Here is a 27,868-nt window from a genome sequence, read left to right on the forward strand (position 1 = left end):
CTTTAAGCAAAACAGTCACATCTTGTGAGTTTTAGCTTACCTAAAATAAGAAACTAGCGTTTAACGATTACGAAATCGCTCCAGTAAAACCCACATACGTCGCATTCGCGAAATGCAGAGAACTAAAATTAGGGCCCATACGACATGTCGTAAAACTTTACTCGCAATAGGAATCAATAGGGCCCAATATTTCTTTACAATAATTGTCGATAACATCAATAAGGAAGAAAATGGCAGATTGCAATTTATCTCAGAACATCTGTCGTCTGCAATTTAATTGCGCTCCAATTCTGTTGCGGTTTTAACATTTTTTGACGTGTACTGCGCAATTCTATTAATCGAAATAGAGCTATTAAAGGAGGGTCAACGAGAGCCAATTAAAAGGGAAAGTCGTTGAGAGAACAACGAAAAAATTCAGAGAGAAAAGTATCATAACACACTGTATAAGCATATATCAATAAAGATAAAATTGTAGAACGGAACGCTTTAAAAGAAGACGGTAGGCTTTTATCGGGTAATTTGGCGATGAGAAAGCAAATACACGAGGAGAAAGAAAATGAAAAACTTTCCACCACAAAATCATTCAGCCTCGGAAGTCCCGCCCGGAAATGTCTGGGCCGCTCTCATCTCCTCACCTGTAGTACAAACTATATACGCGGGCGGATAGATATATAAGGCAGTTGTGAATGGTTAACAAAGTATCAGTTTCACCAGTTCTATTCCCTTCTAAACAACAACATGCATTACCAGGTAAATTCAATACAGCATCCAAGTTAAATGTCCGTTTAACTTACATAACTGAATTTTTTCTAATAATTTCAACCTAAAATGTGCCTAAATAATAAAAGTGAATCACAATTATTTTTCGGATAATTTAATTTAGTTCGCCATCGTTCTTGTATTGGTCGGTGTTGGAGCTTTCGCTCAGCCGCAGTTACCTAAACCACCCGGTTACTCACCTGCTCCCCCGAAACCATACCCCACTCAAAGTTATGAGGTAACAAATCAGTTCAATCAGACCTTTTACCTGCAATGAAAATAATTATTCAAATTCAAATCAGCCGCTGATGCCGTACAGTTTCGGCTACGCTGTCAGCGACGGCCCTAGCTACAACAACTACGCCCATCAGGAGACGGCAGACACGAAAGCTGTAACCGGATCTTACCGTGTTTCCTTGCCCGATGGCCGAACTCAGATCGTCACTTACAAGGCCGATGATAACGGATACGTCGCCAACGTCAAATACGAAGGACAGGCCAAGTATCCAGAGAATTACAGCAAACCGAAACCCGCCTACCAACCGGGCCCACCACCACCGCCGGCATACAAACCTGCAACTCCAATTAAACCTTACAAACCTTGATCGGATCAATCTTGAAAGTTTCCGCCCTTTGCTCTAGATATAAATGATCTGGTTTTTGTTATTAGTTTAGGAATATTCGAGATGAAACTGAATTACGAGATTATATTTTGCACATTGATTTGTCATGAACAAGAAACTGGTGTTCACCAAGCAGATTAGTCAAACAATAAAATTTAAAAAAATAGCTCATGGAAGTTATTCTTACATTTATAAGTCTGTAGGAAGCATAAGACTCCTTTAAAGCTCTCATAAAACAACATATTCCAAGATGTTGTTGTTTCTTTATACTTCAATCAACAATTTCAAATAGAAAACCGGATGTAGGATTGTTTTCCATCTGGTGATTGGAGACGTTCCCAGTTGCTGATGTGGACATCAGTCCCATGTCGGATTTCGTCCCCTTCCGGCCAGTATATACGTTTACACTCGATTTCTTTTTCTGGATGATTGGCCACTGGATTGACAGCAACTGGTGGACTAGAGCAAACCACCTTCTTGGATGCGTTCGATTCCAAACCGAGTTCTTTATTTGCTGCATCCGCACAATGGTAGACGGAATAGAGAAAGAGCGAGGATTCGTTGAAAGACAATTCAATGCCGGCTATCATCTTTGGATCGTACAACATTCCCGATGGCAGGATTCTCTCAAAATCCAGGCTACGGTTAACGACAATCGCAGCAAAACCTTTGGTATTTTCTTGATTATTTTCAGTTCGATTGTACACGAGCTCATAGTTTTCTGGTGCAAGCTTTTTCAAGCTGGAAACGTCATCTTGAATTATTCCTTGGATGAAAACGACTGCAGTGTTTCTGTTGTGAGGCTCCGACAACAAACCTCTTAAAGTATCGCGTAATCCTTCGTGGTTTATTTTCTTGAAATTAATCTGAATGCATTCGAGCTTCTGCCATGGACGATCCTGAATTTCTTTCCAAATATCTGTTGACGGTGGAGTAACTTGATGGCTTCTACTAATGATAATCACTTTCTTCTTCACAGCTGTGCCTTGGAGAATTTGGCGATAAACGAAACTATCGCCACTCTCGCAAACGATGATCAACAGTTTAGACGGTTTCAACTCCAGCGTCTTTTTCCATTGCTCCATTTGATTCACATCGTTCATACGATTAGAAGAGACGACCAAATAACTGTCTTGTTGCTTGAAATCTCTCAGAGTCTCCAGTACCGAAAACACTTTGACTGCCGTACTTCCGGGCGAAGTTGAACTGACACCCAAGAAGCGCAGATTGTTTTTCTTAGTACGGCACAAGAATTGTTTTAGTTCATTAATCATTTGATTGTCCTTTAATTCGTGTTGGCAGTAAGCTTTGCGGAGGTGCTCCTGGTAATCGACAGAAAGTGTTGTTAAATTGATTGAGACCATAGTTTGTTCGGTATCTTCTAGTATCTTCATTCCATCTTCGGAGGAAAGAAACTTTTTGTAGGTTAAGTTCCACACCGATTGAAGCATGTGAAGGCCAAGTAACTTGAAATGTTGGCCCACCTCTTTGATAAGAATTTGATCCAATTTCACTACGTTGGGCGTGTCAACAGCAAATAGAAGTTTATCGAAGAATTCATCAATGTCTTGGTATGTCACTCTTTGGGGTAGTAAATCAACTCGGGTGGCGGCGGTGGTTATTCCGCCAAACTTACTGCTCAGTTTGAATTTCCAATTTTTCAAGTCCGCCTCACCGCCCTTGAAGTTGCAGATAATTTGGCGCAGTTGCGTCGCTCCGGCTGATAAATTCACGGAATCTAAAAAATCTTCGTGAAATTTCTTCGTGTTCAAATCGACGACTCGTTCGTTGACTAAAGCGACGTGATAACGCTTGAAAACGTCTTGATTCAGCGGAATTACTTTGTTAAATTTACCGTGTTCACGTAACTTGTCGGCCAGCAAATAAATATCCGACCAGTAATCACTGACCGTCACTTTCTGTCGCAAGTGCTCCGTAATTTTCAATTTGTAGCAAGCAGGTTTTTTACCTCTGGAGAAATTTTCGAAAGTCAAAATATCTTCGGGAGGGTTGACGGGCGCCAATCCAAGTCCATCCTTAATTAAACTGTTGACGTCTAAGCCAACGTTGGTACAAATAATGCAGTCCTTAATGTCTTCTCCCGTTCTCTTGATCTCCATGAACGATCGAAAATATTTCGCCAGACAGAAATCGCCTAAATTGCCGTTGAGCAGTTGAATTCCGGTAATTTTGAATGTCTCGTCTTGTTTATACTTGGCCTGTACAAACCGGTATCGCCACTTTGGTTTGTTATCCTTGGAAGTGTCGACTTGGTACTTGAAAATCAAATCGTCAAATATGCCACCCAATTCAGACATTTGAGTTCCCAGTTCGAATTGGTATCCCTTGCGAATGCCACGAATCAAGAAAAGCATGAGCAATTTCGATTGGAATACATCACTGGCGTGCCTGATGGGTGTATGAACCAACGGACGTGAGTTCTGGCGCTTAACTGGACGAGGGTTGAGTTGCTTGACCTCTTTTGGGAAGTGCTCGGAAAGGATGTCTTTGACTTCCGGCCGTTTGTTGGGATCAACGGACAGCATTTTCAGTAGCAGTTGTTTCTAAGGGAAATTTAAATCGTGAATGTAAATTTGATTACATTTTAAAAGGTTCATTCTTACTATGTTGGCATCCTGCAATTTAGGTGGAAGCTGGAAGGACTTTAATCTGGAAATTAAATCTATGCGTTCAGAATCGGTTTTGAACGGACCCATTAGCAGTTCGAAGAGGATGATGGCCAAGGCATAGACGTCCACTTTGTGATTGTACGTATTGGATGATTCCTGCTCCGGGGCCATGTAAGGTTTTGTGCCGATGTAGAGCGTTTGATTCAATCGATCAAATCCATCCCATTGTCTCCCTTCACTGCTTGTCGTCGGCGAACTTTCACCCGCTGTTATCCTTTTGCTCAATCCAAAATCTCCAACTTTGATCGACCAGTCGAAATTAAAGAAAATGTTACTTGGCTTTAGATCGCGGTGAACTAATTCCTGTATAGAATTTTAAAAATGGGCGTTAGTTATTATAAAATTATTACATAATGGATAGAATTACCAGACTATGTAGATACTTGACGGCTGATAGAATTTCACGGTACATCTGGTGAACGTTTAATTCGACGGGCTTCCGGGTCTTCAACCACTTGGCTAGATTCTCTTCCCGACACAATTCCATCTGGATGTACAGGTAAATGTAGCTGCGACTTGTTTTCTTTGGCACCAGTTGCTCGGCAGCCATCGACACCAAACGGAATAATGAACTTCGCTGACGGGAACTCTGCTGATCAGTCGGCTCCGACGAGAACATTCCACTAGTTCTGCTCACACTTCTTTTTAAGTGCGATACAGATTGCTGTTCTTTCGGTTCTCTTGACCGAGATGGTGTAACGCTTGCATTTCCGTAGCGATCTTCCGCTTCTTTAATCCGTCTGGAATCGAAACTAGAAGCGTCGTCCGAATCAGCAGAGAAGTCCTCATCTGCGTATCCCTAAACACAAATAGTAGCTAGAAAGTAAATTCATATTATACTGGGAACTTTTTAATATATTCATGTATCCCTACCTCTGCTGCATCTTCCCATTCCGGCGGAGGATTATTCTCCCACCAGGCATTGTAGTAAAATACGATATTACGATGTTTTAATCCGGACAGCACCTATTTAGAAAACACATTTTAAAGGATGTAATTGAATTGTGGAATGAATTTTGATCTAAGTTTATTACTTCGACTTCTCTGGTGCTGAATTGTGCCATCTCTTCATCGTTGGCACTAAGTTTAATACATTTGACGGCGAATTTCTTCTTCTCCATCTTCTTTTCAGCCACATAGACGTGACCGAAAGCCCCTTTGCTAAATAATTCGACATGATCGAACTCTTCCAGAAAACGGGACTCAGGTGACCTGTCCAGTGGTGGTCGGGAAAACAGCTGGTCTAGCGAAATCAGATCACTAAATGACAAAGAAGGTTTTTTGGTGATATTTGCGAAAGGCATGGTTAATGGTTTTGAGCAAAGGAACACAATTTCACGGTACGTAGCACATGTTAACCGAAATTTTGTTTTTCATTATGGGTTGCATTCTGACACTATACACTTGCAATGATATCGAATTGAAAGGACGAAACACTATACGAAATAATCTTTTCGATTTAAGCTGGTGCTTATCTACGGGCGGAAGTTCGTGACGTCACCGGTCACCCGCCTTCATATCGTACGATTGTGTTATCAGCATTGAAACAATAATACGGTGTAGGATCTATGTTTGTGCCGCGGAAGGAAAATCTTTTTAGTTTTTTTCGAGCAGACGTGTGCGTCCGGAATTACCAATCCAAGATTCCAAGGTTACTGTTTAGAGATAAGAAGGAAAGAAAGGCCTATGTTTCCCCAAGGTCTTTTTCGCTATATGGCTGAACTTGACAATCAAATTGTTGGAAATGGAACTCTTGTTGGCGGTGTCGACCGTTCAACTTCCAAGATTGAGATAAGAGATGACACCTTTGTTGTTGCTAGTTCGTCCTTATATTTCACACTGCCGTATAATACAGCATTTTGGTATTTCAATAGTTGGTTTAGGGTTGAGTAGGGTAGGGAACAATAGATTGAATGGGAAGAGAGGGTAAAATCGGGGCCCTCTGTTGAGGTCCCTACAAATTACACAGAATTAACAGTAGCAATAATGTCGATCACTGTTGGGATGCAATAAATTCCCAACACACTCCCCAGTAGAGCCCGTTCAATTGGCTCGACATCCTGATCGACTTGATATCCGTTGGATTAGAGATCTGAGAATGCGGTTGAAGAAGGATGGCCTGGATTAAGAGGAGCTGTTTCGTTGACTGGCTACGGATTCAGTTAATTGTCCATTCCATTTGATTCCGATTGAGAGTTGGCTGACTCTTTGGAAGTTTGCCACCAGGATCCCATACCGATTGGTGTGTGTTGGAATCTTCTTCAATGTCCTTTAACACAAGAATATTTTTTAGTAGATGTGAAACGATTTTGTTTGGTACCTGGGTTAACGAATAAGAGAACAGCAACTGGTTGATGAGATGTTCTTCTATACTTGGTAACCTTGAGATGCGTTTAGGAGCTGGTTTTACTGGCTCCAAGCGCTTCCGTTTCATTGAGTTTTGTTGATTGGCCAATTCCGGAAGAATTGCTGCTTGACTGCACGGCGATCTGAACTTCGGAATGATTTCTTGGTTGCTTTCTACGTTTGTTGAATTGACAAATGCAGCGGCTTCTTGAGGATTTTCTTTCGAAGCTTCCTGGATTTCTGGCGACGATGATAAATTTCCAGAAGAAGAGAAGTTGGTTTGTTTAAGTTGACTCGGAAAAGAGTTAAGTGTTTCCAGCGATGCAGCTGGCCTTCCCGAGGGGAAAAAAAGAAAGGTAGGAATATCCTTTTCTTTGGAGCCGGCTGGCGGAATCCTAATAATTGAATCTTTAGTTTTTAGACAATTGAATGTGTCAGGAACTTCTGCTTGATAAGTAGGAGTTTCTTGATGACTAAGAGAGTGAGGAGCTTCTGCCGGATTGGCTGGAGCTTTTTGAAGATTGAGAGTACCAGGAGCTTCTGCCGGAGTAGCTGGAGCTTCTAGAATAATGAGAGGACGAGGAGCTTCTGCCGGAGTAGCTGGAGCTTCTTGAATATTGAGTGTGCAAGCAGTTTTTTCGTTGCTAGAGGAGCTCAAGAGATTTTTGGACTCCATTGCATCTACACCATCTAAGTTTGCAAATTTGAGGTTAGTTGCTTTCAGCTCGTCTTCAAACCTTTTTTCGTCTTTGTTTCCACTGGATTTGACCGGAATATCTGAGATTGATAGCCCTTTTTTTGGTCGTTGTTGGAGACTGGCTGTTCCAGGCTCCTTTTCCATCGGGACTTCTTTTGACTGGGCTGATTTGACGTTTTGGTCGCTGTAGCAACTTTTCGCGTTCGATGATGTGATTTTTTCTGCTCCATCCAGTTTTGCTGAGTTTTCTAACTTTGAAACAAAGGAATTATTTTCTTTTATTTCGTTCCTTTCAAACCTTTTTTTGTCGGGATATCCGTCTGGCCCATCCGGAGAATCCGAGAGTGAGTCTCCTTTTTTCGGTGGGTGAGGGAGACTGGCCGTTCCAGTCTCTTTTTCTTCCGTCTGGATATTTTCTTTTGACTGGTATGAAGGGGTGTTTTGAAAACTACAGCTTGTTGTCGTAAGCGACGACACTTCTAGTGGAGTTGGGTTTGGCACTAATACTGCTGCAAATTGAGATGTTGAGAGGGTTTTGAGAATTGACTCTATTACTGGATTTGTTTGAGAAGCTGGCTCCTGAGAAGCTGTTGGTGATAAGTTGACATCTCCTGGAGCGACGGGCACTGAATAGGCTGTTGAGATGGCTGCGATCACCTGACTGATTATGTCCCGATTGAGTTGTGCTTGGGTTGCTGCCTGGTGTTGGAGAATTTGGAGCATTCTTTCTCTGTCCTTCTCCCATTCTTCGTCATCTGCTTCCTTTTCGAGTTTGTCTAACCATTCTCTTCGTTTTTTCTTTAAGATGTGAATTTTGGCGACAATAACATCGTCCATTGTTTGGTACATGGTGTCGATGTCTGCATTGATCTCTTCTTGGTCTTCGCCTTCTTTGTACATTTCAGCCTGGACCCTTTTTGAGAATATCTCATAAGTTTTGTAGAATCCATCTAGCTTTTTTTCTAATTTTTCGACTTCGATAAACGCTTCCAACGTCATTTCTGTTGATTTGTACGTTTCGACGAGGTTAATGATACGGGTGATATGCTTTTTAATTAAAGTTCTTGCGTAATTTGGAGCCATTGTGAGTTGGAGGTGGCTCCTAAGGAGCTGCTGAGAGTACGAAAAGAAGATAATTAGTTTAAATTAATGTTTTGATTAAGTTGATTAGCCTTTTTGTTTGTTGTTCTGCTCGGTCTTCGGAGATTCGTGGTGCCGAATTAAATTCTGCTGTCTTTTCCACTTTCTTTGAATTCCTTTATGTGAAGATATCTGCAAAAACTGAATGATTTTGGAGCTAGGGTAATTTTCTAGCTCCTTACAATCCCACAAACGGCATAATAACAATTTTTTAGGAAAGAGAATTTAAAGAGTTTTTGCCGCAAGACGGCGGTTTCTAATTCCCAATTTTGTGCTCAGAGGGCGCTTTGTGCCTTCTCAGAAAAAGAGAAAGATTTCCCTTTAAGCAAACAAAAAATGCGAGAGCGTAAGAGCGCGAGATTTGTTTCGAAATGGCGGAAGGCCTTTGTAAATAGAGAGAGAGAAAAAAAATTCAAGTTTTAATCACCCTAAGGCGCACACGAGGCGAACGCGTTGAAAGGGTAGAGAATTTTCCCGCGTTTTTTCCAGTTTAAAGGGGAAACCGGCCTAGCCCCCCAAAAAAGAGAATATTTTTCTGTCGTATTTAGAGAGATCGTTGTGCCTTCTGAGACAGAGAGAGATTTACCCAAATGATTGAATAACAAACAATGCAAATTAATTCAAAAAATGAGAGAGATTTGTTTTCGGGAAATGGTCTAAGGCCATAGCAAAGAGAGCGATAATTTATTTAAGTCTTTTCACCCTGGGGCTCACACGAGGCGAACTCATTGAAGGGTTAGAGAAGTTCCCGCGTTTTCCCAATCTAAGAGGTAGGGAAGCAAGCCCCCCCAAAAAAAAATTCTTGAAAGGAAAGAGATTCCCGCGTTATCCCATTTTTAAAGAACGGGCAGTGAACCCAATCAGCTGAGATTCGTTTTTACAATGCCGGGAGGCGTATCAAGAGATAGAGAGGGAATTTAACCTAAGGCTCACACGAGGTGAACACGTTAAAGAGGTAGGGAAGTTCCCAAGTTTGCCCAATCTTAGATATTGGAAAGCAATATCCCCCCAAAAAAAAAAAATTTGTTGAAAGGGAAGAGAGAATAATCAACTTAGGCGATGATAATTTACGTGACAAAAAAAGAAATCCCCCTTCAAAAATGATTTAGGAATCCTATTTTAATTTTAAGAAACTTTGAGGAAATATTTTAGCTTTAATTCAAGAGAGAGAAGAAAAATAATTTACTGTTTAGAGGGATCTATTTGCTTACTAGACCCCTGAGAACAAGTTAAACTCAGAGAGAGAGAAAAAGATTCTAATAAATGACTGACCTGCCATAATTAAACACAATTTTCTTTGATAAATGGCGGCAATGATTAAGCAAAAGGAGATAACGAGAGAAAGATTTGAGTGTGATAGAGCGAAACTAACTTAACACTGGTTGGAGAAAACTCCGGTTCGAAGGACCATGTTGGAAATGGAACTCTTGTTGGCGGTGTCGACCGTTCAACTTCCAAGATTGAGATAAGAGATGACACCTTTGTTGTTGCTAGTTCGTCCTTATATTTCACACTGCCGTATAATACAGCATTTTGGTATTTCAATAGTTGGTTTAGGGTTGAGTAGGGTAGGGAACAATAGATTGAATGGGAAGAGAGGGTAAAATCGGGGCCCTCTGTTGAGGTCCCTACAAATTACACAGAATTAACAGTAGCAATAATGTCGATCACTGTTGGGATGCAATAAATTCCCAACACAAATTATCTTTTTACTGGCAAGGCACAGTGAATACAAATTTTAATAATCTAGAATTGAGACTCAGTCACTGACCTACTATGTCTAGAAAATGTGCAAGGAAATGTGAAAATTTCAAGTTTAAATATCAACGTGATTGTTTCCCACGCAAACTAGTGATTTTCTTGCAAGAACAGTGGAATGATTTGCTGACAAACAACTTATGTCAGTTTCACAACTTTGATTATTAAATGATTTTCAAATTCAAAAATTTTTGAACTTTAATTGATAAATGCAAAAAGAAAATGGAAAATGTTGTAATCAAAAGTTGTGATTATCAAGATGTTTTTTTGGCAAATCAACACAATTGCTTGCCAGATTGACTTTCAACATTTAAAATATTCTTAGCAATACAGTTAATTATTTCAGATTGAAATATACCTTCAGCTGTGTTTGGATGTGATCATTCCGTTTTGGTTTTGATCTTTTAAACTAACGTCCATCCGTCACATTTTCTAATCAAAACAAAAGCAGACGACACTAACGATGACTACGACAGACGACTACCAAAAATCTCTTCCCTCTCTAAATTCAAACCACAAAAACAATGAAAAAGCTAAAGCGGTTTTCTGGCTCGTGGAACGAAATTGGCAATCAAATTATCTTTTTTTATTGGCAAGGCACACGCATGTGGGAAAACAAATTTTAATCTAGGATTGAGACTCAGTCACTATCCTACTAAATCTTTGCGAAAGTACAACAATTGAAAGAATGAGGTACAAAGTATTTACACAAATAAACGATAAACTTGGTAGCGTACAAATTTGAGAAATATGAGTGGGTGATTCAAACATGGATGTAAGTGGGTAAACGAATCAATACTGTCAGCGGTGTGTCAGGAATGTTATCTCAATCCCATTACTTTCGGTCAGGAAATAATCGGCTGCCTTACAAACACTTGGCTTTACCAACTCCAGATCTCATCACGGCGTAAGGTGCCAATGCGATTGCGCTGTACGGGAAGGCGACGTTCAACAGGAACTCGAGCGTGTAAAACACCGACTCGTTTGTTTTCGGGATAGCGACGTGAGCAAGTTCAGCTCCGTATCCGAGGGCAAGACCCAAAATCATGGTGACAATTATTTGGACTCGGGTGAAGCTCGTTCTCTCTGTCTGGGTAAAGAATCTGTTGGAAATCAAACCGATAAGTAACTGTTTCAAACAAGCGGGAGATTTAAAAATTTAAAATTACTTTGATGTTAAGCCTAGTCCAAGACCGAAAGCGGCTCCGCTGTAGCGGGTGAGACTGTAGAATGGAGTGGTGTCAACGTGAATGTATTCCCGTTTGGCACACCACTTGTAGGCTTGACTGATGGACCAGGCCGGGTTCCTTCCCGTCAGCAACAGGAACGAGTAGGTCCCGACGGCGCTGGCCAAAATAATTGAGGCGACTAGAAGCCATTGGCTGCGCTTAAGGTTCAGCAACTTTGATGAGCCGTAGATTTGATGGGCGATAGAGACACCCAAAAAGAGACCCAGTGCGCACTGGTGGGGAAAGTGGGCGGCAATGTACATCCTCGACATGACGATGAGGGTCTGGATGACGACGAATGCGCCCCATAAAAGTTGCGTCGATTGTTGTTTCAATGAAGCGCTGCAAATTGTTATCAATCAAATTGTTGTAACAATCAGCTCATTCTTGGTTGGGAATCAGGATTCTCTTACCTCATTTTGGACGGTTTGACGACACGGTCGATGAATGACTGGACGACGACGTACCAGGCAGCGGACATTGCCATCGAATGTCCCGATGGCATTCCCGGGCCAGTCTCGCAAGTGGATCGGTACTGGAAGATTTCGGGCAGGAGCGTCGTCGAGTTGTAAGTGACTTCCATCTCGTGAACCCACCAGTAAGGACGGTCACCGTGCATCAACCTGTTGAATTAAAACATAAAATAAATAACCGTATTCGATGTGTAAGGTAGAGGTTGACTTACCATTTCAAGACTTGGTTAAGCCACTCGACGACGATGATGGTGCCTAATAATTTGATACCGATGGCCCATTGAAGAGCGAAAATGATGGGGAAGTAGATGGTGAAGACGTATTTTGGATCAAAGACTTTGGAAACGTCCATAAAGAAGCTTTCTCCATCGGGAAACCTTGATCCAATAAAAAAAGCAAAAAGGTCAATTACATGCTGACTCAAAATTTTACAAAAATTAATTTTGCTTACGATGATTGGAGAATACTGATGACGTCGATGCCATAGCTGTACATTGGCTGCAGTTCGGAAGCCATAGTATAATAAAAAGCTTATTCAAGCTGAGATTTTTCTGTTAAGAGAAGATGTTGACTGAGCAGCTCTCAAATTCGAATTGGAGTCCGGTATGATTTTATCCGCTTTTATACACGACGGCGAATGCGGACAGAGACGGCCGAGCCCACTTGTTGACTCGTTAATAGCTGCCCCGGAGCTGTTGTTGTTTACTCGTTGTTGACTTGTTTGTCTCTCCCGAACCCTGGTTTTTTTTTTTCCTCCCTATTTAGAATCGCATAGTTACAACGCCTGACGCATCCTTTTTCGTCTATACCTTGGCCATTCGGTCCATAGAACCTTTTTTTCTTTTTGCTACTTAACTTTCACATTAAAATTTCTTTTATGGTCTAGAAAAACATTTCGTGACGTCAGCCTCACAAACAGCAACAGGCATTGAATTTCAATGAGCTGCGCATTTATTCCTGCATAACATGTGACGTCATTTTTTCCCGCCTTTTTCATTCTCCAAGAAAATAAACTATCTCTAATGCGACCCACATAGACGCTTTGAAATTAAGATCGGGATAAATGCTGATTTTTTGTTTGTGTCCAAATTTTCAAATCAACTGGCGAACTCTGTACCTGTTGACTTGTTATGGGCGAAGGTGTAGATTTTGGACTACGGTACGAACGAAGCGGTAAACACCTTATTTTGTTTTTTTACCTTTCGCCGACATTTTCTCCCTTTGATGCTTTTAATTTAGGACGTGAATCCCGCAACGCGCTGTTCACGTGGCCATCACCTGCACACAGGTTAGGCCGGTCCGTGCTAGTGATTTTCCCGACATTCAGGATTTCTTGTGACACATCTGTCGCAATTTTGTTGTTCACATCCGAACACTTTTTCCGAGAATTGTGGATAATAATATCGGCACCGAATCGTGTAAAACTATCAGGAACGAAATGATGGGCCGTCGAAAGTTCCTGTTACTAAATCTGAAAATAAATGTTATGTTTAAATGTTCTTATATCAACTTGAACTCAATTACATTCTAAAATAGAACACCCTAAATCAATAGCGATAACCGTGGAATTATAAATGAAACATTAAAAACTATTATCTAGTTGCTTTCATTTGCTGTAGTGACACAACGCCAGTTTGCGGGCAGATTTACGTAACGGAATTTAAATGCTATTAGGTTTTATTTGTGGGGGTTTTGTCTCAACGAGGAGTTGCCGGTGTGGAGGCAGGTCCCTCTTATAGTCAGAAAATTTTCTAGTTTTGCTTAAAGTGTTCAAAGTTCAAATATTTTTCGAATTTGATTGTTTCCCCACAGACAAATTCGGCCAAAGTTGTAAGGTAAAAAATCGGGCCTCATCTGCAGTCGAAAATGAGTTATTTAATGACCCTAACTGAGTAAAAAAAAACAGCAAGTGCCAGTCAACCGGCAAGCTTAGGAATAATCGTATCCCGTACTATTTCACGCTTTCTAATAAGCCCCAAAATAGTAAAAATAGAGAAACAGTTATCCTACCTTAAAGCCTTGGAAATACGTCCAGGTATCCACAAGTGATCCATCCATCCGAATCCGATGGAATCCACCAGGCGGGATAGGAAAAAGGGGGTCCTCATGAATACACTCACACTCACATGGGTGTACAGGAGGACATTTAAAGAAAAGGGAATCGAAGAGATCTGTGACTCGATCCGACTTCCGATACCGGTAGGATCATCACTCAAACAGGATGCTGTTTATCTTAATCAAAAATAAAAAATGGCTTATGAAAAATATTTGCAGAAACAACAAGTAAGGACAAGTTGAAACGAGACAGTAGGTAAACCCAAATTTTTAGTAAATGGAAGAATTGAAAATCATTACCCAATCGATGAGAATGTTGCTGATGACAGGTTGAATAGCAGCACATGCAAAACTTTGCATATCTTGTGGTTATGATGGCTGGCTCAGGCCTCAAATCTACACAAAGGAAAAGGTTACATAATGCAAACAAACTGCCATGCATTGACAGGGGGCACATATGATAAATGCTAGTCAGGACTCAGAATTTCAGGAATCAACATTTCACCAATTTGGAACAGGTTTAACTCTTCTAATTTATCTCCCATAATCATTCCATTTGTATTATTAGTTTTAATTACCTGCCAAACAGATTGAAGTGGAGAGCATGGAGAGCCATGACACCAGCGTTCACACGACGACCACATTTTTATAATTTTAACTTAGTTTCCCTAATATTTTTCGACCGTTTCCCAAAAAGACAACGTGATTGTTCTGTTTTCTTTGAAATTTCAAACAGCCTCTTTTCGAAACCTGTAAACACATGGAAAGCAGACGAAACTCAATCTTCTAATTAGCTTCTTAAGATATCGATATAAATTTAAAATCGACCTCCCTCCCCTTAAATCCAAACCGCTCAAAAACGATAAACATAAATGGATAAAAGTGGTTGTTTCCGCTCGACATCCGCTGAACGGATCAGGATTATTTAATAATAGTTCATCTCATTAAGTTACACTGAGCCCCTCTACAAGTCAAGAAAAAAATTAGCACTAACCCACAGAAAATTATTTTTAGACCAAAACCGCCATAATAAGACCCTCCATGACCCTTTTAGAAGCCGAGATGGAATAAGAAGGTTTATTCAAATGAGATGTCGTTCTAGTGGATGTTGCGCAAGACTGAGTCACGAAATCAATTTTGCAACACTCGCCCACGCTACTCTGTCACGTGTTTAAGACGTGTTCATCCATTTGTTACTGATTGATCAAAAACATGATGTCTTCGTTTAATGTCGTAAGCATTTATAGATTTTTTACCGCAAGTAAAAAAAAGAAGCCGACAAAAGACAACGTTTGCAGGTCCTTCATTATTTATAGTTATAACAAAAATCAAGAAAACGAATAGAAATTAATTTGAAAATCTTTATTTGTAAAATTCACGTATTCAACATTCGATATTACGAAGATAGTATACATTTGAATTTAGTAAAATGACCTATTTTTGGCGCTTCAACAACAAGATAATTGATCGCATACACAGTTACACATTACAGCCATATATAAATATCACCAATCTGTCACACAAGAAAGATTCTTCGCCTCGCAATAAACCAATTTGTTATAAAAGATACTATTCACAAAATTATAGGAAGACACAAGCCAGCTTCATCCTAAATTTGTCGGAATGGCTGTACAAAGTGGGAGCATCAGACTAAACAAGTAATTGATTGTCCAAGACAGTCATTCAATTATTTTAAACAAATCACGCGGTCGATTGCACACGCCGACTAATATTGCGCGTGTGAGGTATGAGCTTCTTTCTCAAAGCTTCTCTTCATTTCCTGTCCTACTTACAATGATTTCACTTTTTCTGAACCAGATCTCATCACGGCGTAAGGTGCCAATGCGATTGCGCTGTACGGGAAGGCGACGTTCAACAGGAACTCGAGCGTGTAAAACACCGACTCGTTTGTTTTCGGGATAGCGACGTGAGCAAGTTCAGCTCCATATCCAAGGGCAAGACCCAAAATCATGGTGACAATTATTTGGACTCGGGTAAAGCTCGTTCTCTCTGTCTGGGTAAAGAATCTGTTGGAAATCAAACCGATAAGTAACTGTTTCAAACGAGCGGGAGATTAAAAAATTTGAAATTACTTTGATGTTAAGCCTAGTCCAAGACCGAAAGCGGCTCCGCTGTAGCGGGTGAGACTGTAGAATGGAGTGGTGTCAACGTGAATGTATTCCCGTTTGGCACACCACTTGTAGGCTTGACTGATGGACCAGGCCGGGTTCCTTCCCGTCAGCAACAGGAACGAGTAGGTCCCGACGGCGCTGGCCAAAATAATTGAGGCGACTAGAAGCCATTGGCTGCGCTTAAGGTTCAGCCACTTTGACGAGCCGTAGATTTGATGGGCGATGGAAACACCCAAAAAGAGACCCAGTGCGCACTGGTGGGGAAAGTGGGCGGAAATGTACATCCTCGACATGACAATGAGGGTCTGGATGACGACGAATGCGCCCCATAAAAGTTGCGTCGATTGTTGTTTCAATGAAGCGCTGCAAATTGTTATCAATCAAATTGTTGTAACAATCAGCTCATTCTTGGTTGGGAATCAGGATTCTCTTACCTCATTTTGGACGGTTTGACGACACGGTCGATGAATGACTGGACGACGACGTACCAGGCAGCGGACATTGCCATCGAATGTCCCGATGGCATTCCCGGGCCAGTCTCGCAAGTGGATCGGTACTGGAAGATTTCGGGCAGGAGCGTCGTCGAGTTGTAAGTGACTTCCATCTCGTGAACCCACCAGTAAGGACGATCACCGTGCATCAACCTGTTATATTGAATCATCAATTAGAAATGTCCAAGAATAAAGTTATAGTGAAGTTATTCGTTTACCATTTCAAGACTTGATTAAGCCACTCGACGACGATGATGGTGCCCAATAATTTGACGCCGATGGCCCACTGGAGAGCGAAGATGATAGGGAAATAGACGGTGAAGACGTACTTGGGATCAAAGACTTTGGAAACGTCCATGAAGAAGCTTTCTCCATCGGGAAACCTTAGCCGAGCAAAAAAAATCATTTTAGCTGCCAATCCCGCGCTGTTAATCAATTTCGAAAAGATGAAACTTACGAGGATTGGAGAATACTAATCAGATCGACGCCGTAGCTGTAGATGGATTGAAGTTCAGAAGCCATGCTGGATTTTAGCGGGAGCGCGTTTAGCCGGTGATTTGGTGATTGGTTGTTTTAATAGGGGAGCTGTTGGTTGATCAACTGCGGGATCGTGTTTGAAGTTGGATGTTCTGCGCGCGCTCTTTTTATACACGAAATGGAGAGGCGTGTAAGTGTCATGCCCACCAACGGCCGTGAAAGTCGTTACGGCATCCACACAGACCGACCGACGGACCGGAGAATAAAGGGCTCTGGCCCACTTGTTGACCCGTCCCCCACCCACCCACCAAACGTCCACCCAACTCCCGCCACCGGTTGTTGTTGTTGTTTTCCCCACTTGTTATTGACTTGTTTTTCTCTCCATCCGATGCCGATTCGTTGCTAATCTCATTTTTTCTGGTGTGTAGCGGTTTCAAGTCCGGCGGCTCTCCGCTGGCGAATGCGGGAGCGATGATTCGTTCACGTGAACATCACGCTTGTTTTTCACTCAACTCGGATGATAGCTACTTGTTTCGCGGAAGGCATCAGCAACCATCACGGATTTTGGCGTATTAGATTTCATTGAACTCTCTTTCCTTCTCATAATCGCTTTCGCGCCACACTGTTCAAAAACAGACGCCCATTTCCAATTGGCCGAGGCCAATGAATTCGCGTCAGGACTCACCGAACCATTAAAATAAAATGATTTACCCATCGTCCCATCAAAACCTACCCACAAAAATCTGTTCAATCAAATCAAATTATTCCGAATAACAAATTTGGTTTAGTCTTAAACTTTGGCCTGTGTTGTTTGTGGAAACAATGAATCAATATTGAACGTACCGTTATGAAACCGGACTTTGAGTTAAGTCATTGAATAAAAGTGCGTAAACAATTTGATTTGATAAGGATAGTTGGAGGGGGGAAACACACAATCCCTTCACCTCGTTTGTTAGTAGGTGTAGAGGAGATTTCTCCCGTGACCGTGTGCTGTGTAGCCCACCAGTTGTTCACGTGGCTATCACCTGTGCGCGGTTTGTTATACACAGGACATGGCGGCCGCTGGGACTTTGTTTCGGTGACCATCACCTTCGAATTGTGGGTGCCATTTGCCCTACCCCACCACCGGCCAACGTCATCAGTTGTTGTTTGTTTGTTTCAAAATTTCTAGGTTGACTGGACGATCCTGTCCAATCGCGCATTGCTATAAAAGGAAGCACAGAAAAATATCTAAAGGAAAATGTAGGAAAACTGGCTTTTATTAGACTGATGTTTATGGGTTTGTTTACGCAAAGTTTGCGAGTTCGGGTCTCCCCTGTGGGCGCCATATATGAAACAGTCAAGGTTCTTTCAACTTTTTGGTTATTTTTCTCGTCGGGATATTCCCAATCATTTCGCGATTTGAAATTTGGACATTGTTTTTTTCTTTTTTCAAAATTGGCGCTGAATAACAAAATAGTTGAACGAATTCTTTATCGCCCAGTTGGCCCTGAACAGAGCGCAAACAAACAAACGAAAAAGGAATAGGATCGAGTCCTATTATAGATTAACACACACACACGCAGAATAACAAATTTAAAATGGAACAGAATCGAGAGGCTCATGGCCTTTGACCGTATAGCACAGCCTTAGTAACTCAAAGCGTGTCTGCACGCTACCTTATATCAAAACGGGTCTATCCCGTTGGTTTCAAAATCCTCCAAACAAAAAACAAAAAAAAACTATAAAAATAAAAATAAATGTTCGAAATAGAAGGGGAGAAAAACATCTCGAGACAAACAAGTTTGTTATTGAGTCTGTAAGAAATCTAGAAATCGAATACCGACAAAAGATATCGACCATGCATGCATATATATGCAATATGGGACGTTGTACCAATAAGATTATATAGTACTAAACAGCAATAATAAACTGCTCGGGTTATGTGACGAGATATATCAACCGCCCAATTTGATACCTCCGATAAAGACGAAGGTCGTTTTCCCCAGATCTAATTTATGTTTGCGTTTAAACATGTTAGTCCTGAATTTTTGATAGGACGAACATACAGTCACCAGCTCCCCCCAAATGATAATCACGATGAGGTCCATGCATTTCTAACGAAGGGATTATGAACTATGTGGACTGTGCTGGGTGATCTCCAACCGCAGGGGAGGGTACCTTCCGGTAATTGAAACTGCTGCGCTTAATCTTAATCCTAATTGTTTCTCGTGACAGACTGTCAATTCTTAAACGGTAGAGAGACGGCAGCCAACGGATGCGTTGATTGCGGTCTGCTCTTTCCTCCGCCATCCGCCAGGTTATAATCCGACTCTTGAGAGACGTTAAAAGCATCAGAGACTTTTGTGTGTGTGCTCCTTCCTTTTCTTTTAATACCGCTGCGCAGTGCACGAATAATAAAAGAGCTGGAAGAAAACCATCCAGTAGCATGCTCAGGATCCCGGAAGGTATAGATCTTCACAGGTCGAATATGGTTCGCCCGCACAGAATCTTTGCCAGTCATTAGCGTCCGGGTCAACCTTCCGGTCTTGTTTGCTCTCTGAAATAAAATGCTAGTCATCAAACCTTTACCCAGTTACGGCTGTTTGATTTGTGGTTTCAGGTGTTTCTCCAGTCAAATGAGCATCCTCCATTGGTATACCTAAAATTTGTTTGAAACCATTTTCTCCGATAATTAATTCCTGTTCAAAATAACAAAAAAAGGAAATATTGGCATCACGCATTCATCGCCTCCGCACCAACGTCTTCCGTCAAACCGAGTCCGGCTGATGATGACCCATCGGTGAAGAAGCGACCGGAACAAGTGTCGTCTAGTCCGACGTTGGATTCTCAGCGCACAGGATCGGCGGTGCCCCAAACACCAGCACGTAACCCACTGACGTTACTGGTTCAGTCTAGACAGCCGAGCCGATTGATTGCAACTTTCAAGGATAAAAACATCACAGCCGTGCCTCCCGGAAGTAAAAATTGGTCGGTGAGTATATAAGATAGCAACACAGTAAAACCAGTTTCCGGCCATTTGATGAAACTAGAAGCCAAATCTGTTCGTTCCGTCTGTCAAACGGCCTTGACTTGATAGCCAAAAAAAAAAATCTATTTGTCAATTAGATTAATGAGCTACGACTGACTAGAATAATTTTGATTTGTTTGAATTTAGTGCACTCAATGCGGCAAACAATTCCGGCGCTCCAGCACGCTGGCGACGCATCGCCTAATTCATTCCGGAGTCCGCCCCTTCAGCTGCCATTTCTGTTCCAAGAAATTCTATCAAAATTCTGATCTCAAAAAACACATCTTCGTTCACACAGGTTCTTACAAAAATTATTTTTCGCCCATCTTCCTTATTCATTTAATTCACCGCGATGACTTGACAAAAAATTGGTGTAATCTTTAATTATCCGACAGGTGAAAAGCCTTACCGATGCATACAATGCGGTAAAACCTTTAGCCAATCATCCAACTTGTTGACGCATCAACGAAGACACGCCGGAACTCATCCGGGCCGTCGACGCGTAGCCACTCAAGCGACTCAACCGCAAGTCTACAGTTAAAATTTCTTTAAAAGATTAAAAAAAGAAAGCTGCAACAACTTGAAAGAAAAAGTTCCGGCCTTTCACCCCAATTGTGAGACAAACAAACAACTAAATCAAAAACAAAACAAAAAATCCAAGCGTCAGAGACCCCATTCGACTTGTTTTGATGTTGTTGTTGTTGTTTACTTGGCCCTTATTTGGCGATATGTGCAAAAATGTAAGGGAAGGTTACGCAGGTCTCTCTCTCTCTCTCTTTTGTTTGCGTCACAGAGTGCGCGATTCTAACCCAAGGCAACAAGTTGTTTACAAAAGTTTCAATCTTTTTGGCTTGGTGCCCATTTTCAAATAAACAAGACCCCAGAGCGCGTCGGATCACCAAGTTTTTCCTTTTCGTTATTTAAAAAAAAACTTATGTAAAATACTCAATAAATTATTGAAATTCAAAACTTTTTATCGAGACTGACGCCAACACGGTGTACTATTTTTCTTTCATTGAAATATTTTCCACAGCGGTCGAATTAATAAACAAAACACGCTGAAAAGAAAAACACAACAATTAAAGAGTACACATGAACCGAGAGAGGGCTGGAAGTGGCACATTTAAAACAAAAAAGCACAGGACCTTTTTTTGAGAATTGATGAACTCAGCAGGCAATCAGGGACTTTTGATGTGATAAGACGTCATATTCAACCTTGGCCTCTCCAACAAACTCCAGGAGCCGGGGCATCAGTCTCGTTGGATTCCTCTTCTTCGTAATCGTTTCGGATGTTGTTTTTAATTCTTACAATTTCTCTGTCTTTTAACGGCGATCGGTTTTACCAATGCCGCGCTTGCCGGAGTAAAGATGTCTGGGCATCTTGACTGCAATGTGTCGATCGGCTTCACCAGCCTTACCGAATTGATTCATCTTGCCCTGAGCTTTGTGACCCATCTTCTTGGCCTTGGCCTTGAGCTCAACGTTGCGGATGCCCGACTGGTCGCGCGGAGTGACGCGAGACGACGAGCTGACGCGTCCGGCAGAATCGGCGCGGGCCTTCTTGATGGGCGGACGGCTGGCCGAGCGCGATTTAGTGCGAGAGAAGTGAGCGCCACTCTTGTTGCTCATGTCGACGCCGAGTTCCTCGAACTCGGAGCGCAGACGGCTGACGGAACGCTCGCGCTTGCGTCCAGCGCGAGGCATCACGGGGGCACCTCCGCTGCGACCGATGCGACCCTCGATGGCGATGATGGCCTTCTTCTCGCGAATCTTGCCAGCTAACCGGTGGATCTCCTTCTCTTCATCGTCCATCTCTTCTTCCTCCTTTTCGTAGACTCCGGATTCAACCCGCAGCTCTTCCTCGCGCTCCAGCTCCTCCAGCTTGGCCATGATGTCAGGGTCGATGTAGTCGGCGATGTTCTTGCCTTCCCAGAATTCAGGAATGACGTCGTATTTGAAGTCGGCCGGAAGGTCGTAATTCTTTTTCAAATCCAGCGAGTAATCATCTTCCAGCTCAACCTCGAGATCGCGTTCCGTCTTCTTCTTGATCTTGGGTCCCTTCTCCAGACGTTTTTCAATCACCTTCTCGGGCACGAAGGCCGGACGTGTGCATCCGTCGCGAGGTTTAGGCAGAGCCACGTGCAGTCGGTTGAGAATGCCTTCCACCTTCTTGCTCTTGATCTTCACCTCGATTCTGTGGGACAGCAAACGTTCGCAGGCTTCCGTTTTGACATTCATCACTCCTTCTTCGCTGAATGTCGACATTTCCATAACGGGGATGTCGTCATTAATGAAACCTTGAATCAAGGCCTTTTGTTCAGGATTCAGCTCCTCCAGACGGATGACATCTGTCTTGTTCAGCACCACGAGCAATGGCTTGTTGGCAAAGAGAGGCTTGATGCTCTCAAAGAGTGCCACTTGCTGTTCGATGGTGTGACCACATTGCTCTGAAATGTCCATGACGTAGAGGATAGCAGCTCTCAGATGGGCCAAGGCAGCAATGGCCTGCATTTCAATGGTGTTACGATCTTCAAGAGGGTGATCCAAAATTCCTGGGGTGTCCACCACCTGCCAACGCAGGTAGCGATGATCAGTATGCCCGACAAAGAGCGACTTGGTCGTGAAAGCGTAAGGCTGGACTTCAACATCTGCCCTAGTGATCTTGTTGATGAAGCTGGATTTGCCGACATTGGGGAATCCACAGATAAGCAGTGTCCGGGTATTTGGGTCAATGGAAGGCAGACGGGAGAGATGCTGCCTGACCTGCTCCAGATATTGAAGACTCTGCGCTTGCCTCTTCATGATGGTGGCCATGCGACCCAAGGCTGCCTTCTTGAGCTGCTTGCAGCGGTACAGGGAGTCACCGTACTTGAGAAGACGGACATAATCTTTGGAGACATTGTCAATCAAATGCAGGGCAATGTTGATCTGACCAAGAGCTAATTTGTAATGATCCTTGTCGTAGAGAACATTCATCAAATCAGCATAGAAGGGATGAATATCGTCCAGCTTGGGGAAATCGGTCAGAATGGTGGACAATTTGTCATGAAAGGTCTGCTGGGAAAACTTGACTTTGCGCATGTAGAATTGACGGATACGAGAAATCTTGTACTGCTTGTGGACTACAGTTGGCGTCTTTCGTTGAGTTTTCGACAAGACGATGTCGATAAAATCCTGTGAAGTTAGCGAAACGTTAGCTGGCCCATCCAACAAGTAATGAAATATCTGCGTTTAATTTACCTTCGCCGTCGGAACGATGACAATCTTTTTGAAATTGTATTGCGACGTCATTTTGTTGATGGTAAGAGTGTCGCACTATTGAAAATTACACGTTTTTCAGAGAAATTCTCTGAAATATTCAGCAATGGCGCAGCCCACTGCTCACACGTGCAACGAAAAGAAAGAAGACACAAGAAAATCGGACATCTAGTGGTAGACTTTTATTCTCTTACTCTTTGCATCACTAGCGGCATCTATCAACATAATCTGCATAGAATTTGAATCGAGTTTTTTAAATTTTTTACTATTCTTTTGCATCAAACTTACTATTCATGTATTCAAAGATTAAGAAAAACAAAAATAAGGATAAATGTATTTACCGTTTACTTCATTTCAGCTCGAATATTTAGAAACGAAAGAAAAAGCTTTTATGCGGGAAACAAAATATACCACGATGGGGCTCAACCACGATATTTAAGTGCATGTGAATCCCCGCTCCTTATCGTGCTTGTATATAATACAAAACAAATATTTGCACAACAGAATTTACAGCCAGGATCCAAAATTTAAAATGTCAGTTTTAATCAGCGGGTGAGTTTTTCAAATAAGATAATGTAATGTAAACTCGATGTAGTGTTTATACAAGGTATAAGAAACCGAGTCCTATAAAATACGACGCAATCGTGCAACGCAATAGCTCAGTCTAAAAATTTGTGTAAAAAATGTCTCGTTTCTCAGTCGGTGTCAGTTTGATATTCATTTTAGGTTGCGGCGCGATTTGTTCTTCCGCTTCTGCCACCTATTCCTTAGAAGACAAATTGAAAGAATTAGAATCGAGACTCGAAACGAAAATCGATTTATTAGAGTCTAAAAATAGAGAACTTGAAGAAAAGGTGACGCAACTGGGGACCCAATTAGAACGAAATGTAAGTTTCTAAACAGATTCATCTTGTTATTTTCCTCCAATAGATTAAATACAATTTGATTTACACTAGAATGAAAGTAGAGACGAATTGGCTCTACAAGTTATCGAATTGAAAACTAAAGTTCAAGAACAAGACAAAGTTTTATCCGTCCTATTGAGAGAAAAGAAGGCAGATTCAGATGTTTCGATCAACATTAATAATCAATCACCCGTGGCTGTCAATGGATTGCCATCTTCGTGTGCAGATCTCAAAAGCATGGGCCACATCTGGAACGGATTTTATTCCGTTATGGGAAATACAACGATGGAATCCGTTTACTGCGATTTCACTAAACCCCCAAGCGATGCGGGTAATTTTGATTATTCTGCGTACTGTATGTTTTGTTGTAATCATCAATATTTTTTTAATATTTTTTATTATGATTTACTTTATTTGGAAAAGGTTTCCAAAAATGGATCGGATACAACGGCGTCAAATCAGCACCCGTCTATTTCCACGCTACGAGATCTTATAGTTTTAACACAATTGGACTCCCAATTAACTACACTTACATACCGTTGAACGTAGGAAATGCTATGGATGGGGCATCAGGAATATTCACGGCCCCACGATCGGGAGTTTATTTCTTCGCCTTCACGGGACAGGTGGAGTTTCCAGCTTCATCCTCGCCTGATCGTGTAGTGTTACAAGTTATGCTTCAAAGTACACAGAGTGAAGTCGGGAGGATTGCAGTTACAGAAACCAACACCAACGCTTATCATAGGAGTTTACTAACTCTTCAGGCGACGGTGAACTTGAAATCAGGTGAACAAGTCTTGTTAAGGATTATCAACATTGATCCAGGAACTAATTTGAATGGCGACGGTTATCTCTGCACCTTTTTCACCGGTTTCCTGTTGGAGGAGGAAATTGCCGCGTCTGTTTAAATTCGCGCGTTTTTAAATTCATTTTAACGTCAGCAAATCAATTGCCGAATATGAATTTACGAATAAGAATGCTTACTTTGCATCCAGATTTTTGTTTCAAGTCCGTATTAAATTGATTATTTGTTTACCAACTGCAAAATAATAGGCGCAACCTAATTACAGATTTTCCCTACCCCATACGCATGCTTCTTATTACGTAATCCCATATGAATTGAGCCACAGACTTATTTCCATGACGTTTTCCTGGTGACATTCTTAACTGTTTTATTTTTTATTTCAGGCAATTTTGGGTAAATACAACAGTATGTGGTCAGATAAAAATGGGAAATAATTTAAAGGGATGATTAACAAACTTCCTGAAGTAGCCACATTCAATTGTTAGTAGTTTATAATTTGATTTGGTAATATCTCAGAGAAAATCCAATATTTCCAACATTGGCTGCATCCCGCGTGTCGGTTACTGTCTCGTCGCTGTTGGTGTTGTAGATGATTCTGTACGGCTTACTCTTGGCTGAAATATAACCAAAACATTTAAAATAATCAGTTCACAATTAGTAGTATTCCAGTTGTTCTTACTGCAGACAGTCGTCGACATGTTGCTCTTGGGCAAAACATTCAGTCTCTCGCCGCAGTAACGGTCACGTAAATTTGCCGGACTGTTTGGCAGGGCAGGATCGTGACCATTTGGAATGATCAAAAAATCGTTGTTGCAATCTCCCAGATTGGCTTGGCTGAAACCGGCTTGTCCAGCCGTACCGACTGACGCATCCGACCCGGTTAGACTGAAGGCTTTCCCCCCATTGGGCGTCACCGATGGCGTAAAGCATAAAGTGGTATCAATCTGTCTATCACAATCAAATTCTCAACAATAAAATGTTGATATAAAATTTAAAAAAAAAAAAATAGCTTAAAAACTTACACTTGCGTCAACTATTTCCCTTCTGAAGCAAATATGGTAATTTTGATTGGTAAGTTGGCGAGTGCTGTTATTGGTCGTGTCTGCCCAGTTGAACGAATGCACTGTTCCCGATGGAAAGGAGAAATATTGAAGACAACCAAAAGGTGCTGCATAACCCGAGAAATTACATTCACAAATGTGTAATAAATATTTCCGGATAATTTATAATTACCCAACAGGGAGTAGTCTGTGCAAGCTAGCATAGCAATTTTGATCCTCCATTCAAGATTTGGAATCAAATCGTTACCAAATTTGAATGATAACAGGATATCAGACACTGGAGCCGGAACGTTTAAGTACACTTTTAAAATAACGGACATATAACTGACCCAGAATTTTGATAAACTTTTATTTTATTTTCTTACTGTGCTGTCCTTTGTTTTCTCCGCATATGGGGGATACCACGGAATCTGTTCCGCCAACCAAGAAGACGTGGTTTGAGCAAACACTTTCAGAATTCGGCTGAGCGATGTTAAATTTCTCAAAATCTAACCTGAATTTTTAAAAATCCCCCAAAAGTGTTAACTCACCACTTGTCAAAATTTAAAAAAAAATTTAAAATTTAAACCGAACTGACCGCAATTGGCAGATGGGTCCGCGCTGCTCCGCGGTCGCCGGATCTAATTTAACAGTGACAACGCAGGAAGAATCAGGATAGATGGTAGTGGGCGATCGCCAGTAGGTGTTGTTGTATTGGACAGTACCACTGCAAGTAGTCAACGTGTCTGTAAATGTATCCAATCAATGTCAAACTGAAACCCACTAAAATATTTGTTTAAAAAAACAATTTTACTTGTGCAACAAACACCTCCGTTTGGGCAAGCTCCACTAGAGATTCCTCTTCTCATATTGCAATTGATTAGTGAAGCGCAATAGCCCAAGTCCCCAGATGCTGCGGTGCAACTGGTAAAGTCTCCTTGGATGAAGCTTCTCATTTGGGACAAACTGTTTTGCGGGTTCCCACCACTGAGAAGTGAGAGTCCGGCCAAAGATATTCCGATTGCTCCGCCGATACCGGTAATTGTAGTCACAAAATCGACGATTACATCGGTAAGTGCGATGCTGTCGGTATCGGACAGCTGTTTGCTTTGAGATTTATTTCCTAAAACTTGAATTGCAATTATTTATTTTAACATCTTTTATTGGGTCCGAAACCGCAAAATATTCAAGGGCAATGAAATACCTTTTAGATTGTTGTTGAGTTTCCATCGATTGCTGATTTTCAGTGGCGATCTCCCGCTGATTACGACCGAATTGTTTGTAACAAATTCTTTTCCACAAAAGATCATCAAGGTTATTGATCGACAGAAAAATTTATGTTATAAGATTTATTTACCTATCAGTGATTTAATGTTCACAGGTACTAGACGGTTGTTTGAAATCAGTTGCCTTGGATAGTAGAGGAATTTGTGATGCCGGAACACGTTTGGCTGTAGAGAATTCGCGTTGAATCGATTGTAATCATCAAGAATGTGATTGTAATCGACGGTTTGCGACGGTATAGGAAACACGAAGATGAAAATCATCCAATTTCGAATAAAGACTGACAATGTCATTTCCTCTAGCGCTAGCAATTATACGAGGGTCTCCTCCTATCAATGCTCAATCACCGTCCGATAGCAGGTCCCTTTTATATTCTCATTCGATTTGATTATTTCAATCTTTCCAATGAACCAGTTTTCTATCGCTCCGCCCTTTACAGATGCTAAAAATAAATCGGTGATGAAAGCGACGGTAAATCTAGTGAGGATGTTATCAGCTAAGCAATTAAAAAGATACACTATAGCTTTTTTATTTCTTTTCTTGAAGATTAATATTCACGGGGTCGTCGTCGGGAATAATAATAATAGACACCGGCATCTGATGTGTCCGTTTGCTCCCATTTGCCGCTGGAAATCGACTCAAAATAAAACTAATAACTGGTGGGGCAATTTGCATTCAGTTTTGGCATTTGAAGCT

The 27,868-nt window shown here is 41.6% G+C and overlaps 8 protein-coding genes across 11 annotated transcripts; 3 read left to right on the plus strand and 5 right to left on the minus strand.

The window, feature by feature from the left end:
* Positions 1 to 670: 670 nt before the first annotated feature.
* Positions 671 to 1,517, plus strand: LOC124204433 (adhesive plaque matrix protein-like). Its single transcript, XM_046601487.1, has 3 exons — positions 671 to 750; positions 884 to 997; positions 1,062 to 1,517. Exons 1-3 carry the CDS (start codon positions 739 to 741, stop codon positions 1,362 to 1,364), a joined length of 429 nt encoding a protein of 142 aa, XP_046457443.1. The 5' UTR covers positions 671 to 738; the 3' UTR covers positions 1,365 to 1,517.
* Positions 1,447 to 10,511, minus strand: LOC124204427. Of its 3 annotated transcripts, XM_046601481.1 has the most exons (6): positions 10,372 to 10,511; positions 5,107 to 5,332; positions 4,946 to 5,038; positions 4,440 to 4,871; positions 4,007 to 4,375; positions 1,447 to 3,946 (listed from the first exon to the last, which is right to left on the minus strand). In XM_046601481.1, the coding sequence occupies exons 2-6, from the start codon at positions 5,191 to 5,193 to the stop codon at positions 1,667 to 1,669; spliced, it is 3,261 nt and encodes a 1,086-aa protein (XP_046457437.1). In that variant the 5' UTR covers positions 5,194 to 5,332; positions 10,372 to 10,511; the 3' UTR covers positions 1,447 to 1,666. The 3 variants fall into 3 exon arrangements, with proteins under 3 accessions (XP_046457437.1, XP_046457436.1, XP_046457438.1); XM_046601480.1 differs by lacking the exon at positions 10,372 to 10,511 and having other exon boundaries at positions 5,107 to 6,000; XM_046601482.1 differs by lacking the exon at positions 10,372 to 10,511 and having other exon boundaries at positions 4,440 to 4,888; positions 5,107 to 5,151.
* Positions 10,512 to 10,577: 66 nt separating this feature from the next.
* On the minus strand, positions 10,578 to 12,774 carry LOC124204429 (glucose-6-phosphatase catalytic subunit 1-like). Its single transcript, XM_046601484.1, has 5 exons — positions 12,167 to 12,774; positions 11,928 to 12,092; positions 11,656 to 11,865; positions 11,183 to 11,584; positions 10,578 to 11,116 (listed from the first exon to the last, which is right to left on the minus strand). The coding sequence occupies exons 1-5, from the start codon at positions 12,229 to 12,231 to the stop codon at positions 10,879 to 10,881; spliced, it is 1,080 nt and encodes a 359-aa protein (XP_046457440.1). The 5' UTR covers positions 12,232 to 12,774; the 3' UTR covers positions 10,578 to 10,878.
* On the minus strand, positions 10,578 to 17,021 carry LOC124204430 (glucose-6-phosphatase catalytic subunit 1-like). Its single transcript, XM_046601485.1, has 6 exons — positions 16,851 to 17,021; positions 16,612 to 16,776; positions 16,337 to 16,546; positions 15,864 to 16,265; positions 15,586 to 15,797; positions 10,578 to 10,904 (listed from the first exon to the last, which is right to left on the minus strand). The coding sequence occupies exons 1-6, from the start codon at positions 16,913 to 16,915 to the stop codon at positions 10,879 to 10,881; spliced, it is 1,080 nt and encodes a 359-aa protein (XP_046457441.1). The 5' UTR covers positions 16,916 to 17,021; the 3' UTR covers positions 10,578 to 10,878.
* Positions 17,022 to 19,343: 2,322 nt separating this feature from the next.
* LOC124204431 (zinc finger protein 271-like) lies at positions 19,344 to 20,928 on the plus strand. The gene is made up of 4 exons (XM_046601486.1): positions 19,344 to 19,505; positions 19,574 to 19,844; positions 20,028 to 20,178; positions 20,276 to 20,928. The coding sequence occupies exons 1-4, from the start codon at positions 19,420 to 19,422 to the stop codon at positions 20,419 to 20,421; spliced, it is 654 nt and encodes a 217-aa protein (XP_046457442.1). The 5' UTR covers positions 19,344 to 19,419; the 3' UTR covers positions 20,422 to 20,928.
* LOC124204428 (GTP-binding protein 4-like) lies at positions 20,851 to 23,313 on the minus strand. The gene is made up of 2 exons (XM_046601483.1): positions 23,121 to 23,313; positions 20,851 to 23,054 (listed from the first exon to the last, which is right to left on the minus strand). The coding sequence occupies exons 1-2, from the start codon at positions 23,169 to 23,171 to the stop codon at positions 21,204 to 21,206; spliced, it is 1,902 nt and encodes a 633-aa protein (XP_046457439.1). The 5' UTR covers positions 23,172 to 23,313; the 3' UTR covers positions 20,851 to 21,203.
* A 242-nt stretch (positions 23,314 to 23,555) lies between these two features.
* Positions 23,556 to 25,488, plus strand: LOC124204378. Its single transcript, XM_046601427.1, has 3 exons — positions 23,556 to 24,025; positions 24,095 to 24,374; positions 24,467 to 25,488. The coding sequence occupies exons 1-3, from the start codon at positions 23,822 to 23,824 to the stop codon at positions 24,949 to 24,951; spliced, it is 969 nt and encodes a 322-aa protein (XP_046457383.1). The 5' UTR covers positions 23,556 to 23,821; the 3' UTR covers positions 24,952 to 25,488.
* Positions 25,053 to 27,513, minus strand: LOC124204377. 2 transcript variants are annotated; one of them, XM_046601424.1, is made up of 9 exons: positions 27,246 to 27,513; positions 27,093 to 27,179; positions 26,703 to 27,017; positions 26,487 to 26,634; positions 26,275 to 26,402; positions 26,082 to 26,210; positions 25,871 to 26,016; positions 25,528 to 25,792; positions 25,053 to 25,462 (listed from the first exon to the last, which is right to left on the minus strand). In XM_046601424.1, exons 1-9 carry the CDS (start codon positions 27,463 to 27,465, stop codon positions 25,338 to 25,340), a joined length of 1,563 nt encoding a protein of 520 aa, XP_046457380.1. In that variant the 5' UTR covers positions 27,466 to 27,513; the 3' UTR covers positions 25,053 to 25,337. The 2 variants fall into 2 exon arrangements, with proteins under 2 accessions (XP_046457380.1, XP_046457381.1); XM_046601425.1 differs by having other exon boundaries at positions 26,703 to 27,011; positions 27,246 to 27,498.
* Between the last annotated feature and the right edge of the window lie 355 nt (positions 27,514 to 27,868).

The sequence above is a fragment of the Daphnia pulex genome, chromosome 10 (assembly GCF_021134715.1).
Source record: "Daphnia pulex isolate KAP4 chromosome 10, ASM2113471v1".
NCBI lineage: Eukaryota > Metazoa > Arthropoda > Branchiopoda > Diplostraca > Daphniidae > Daphnia > Daphnia pulex.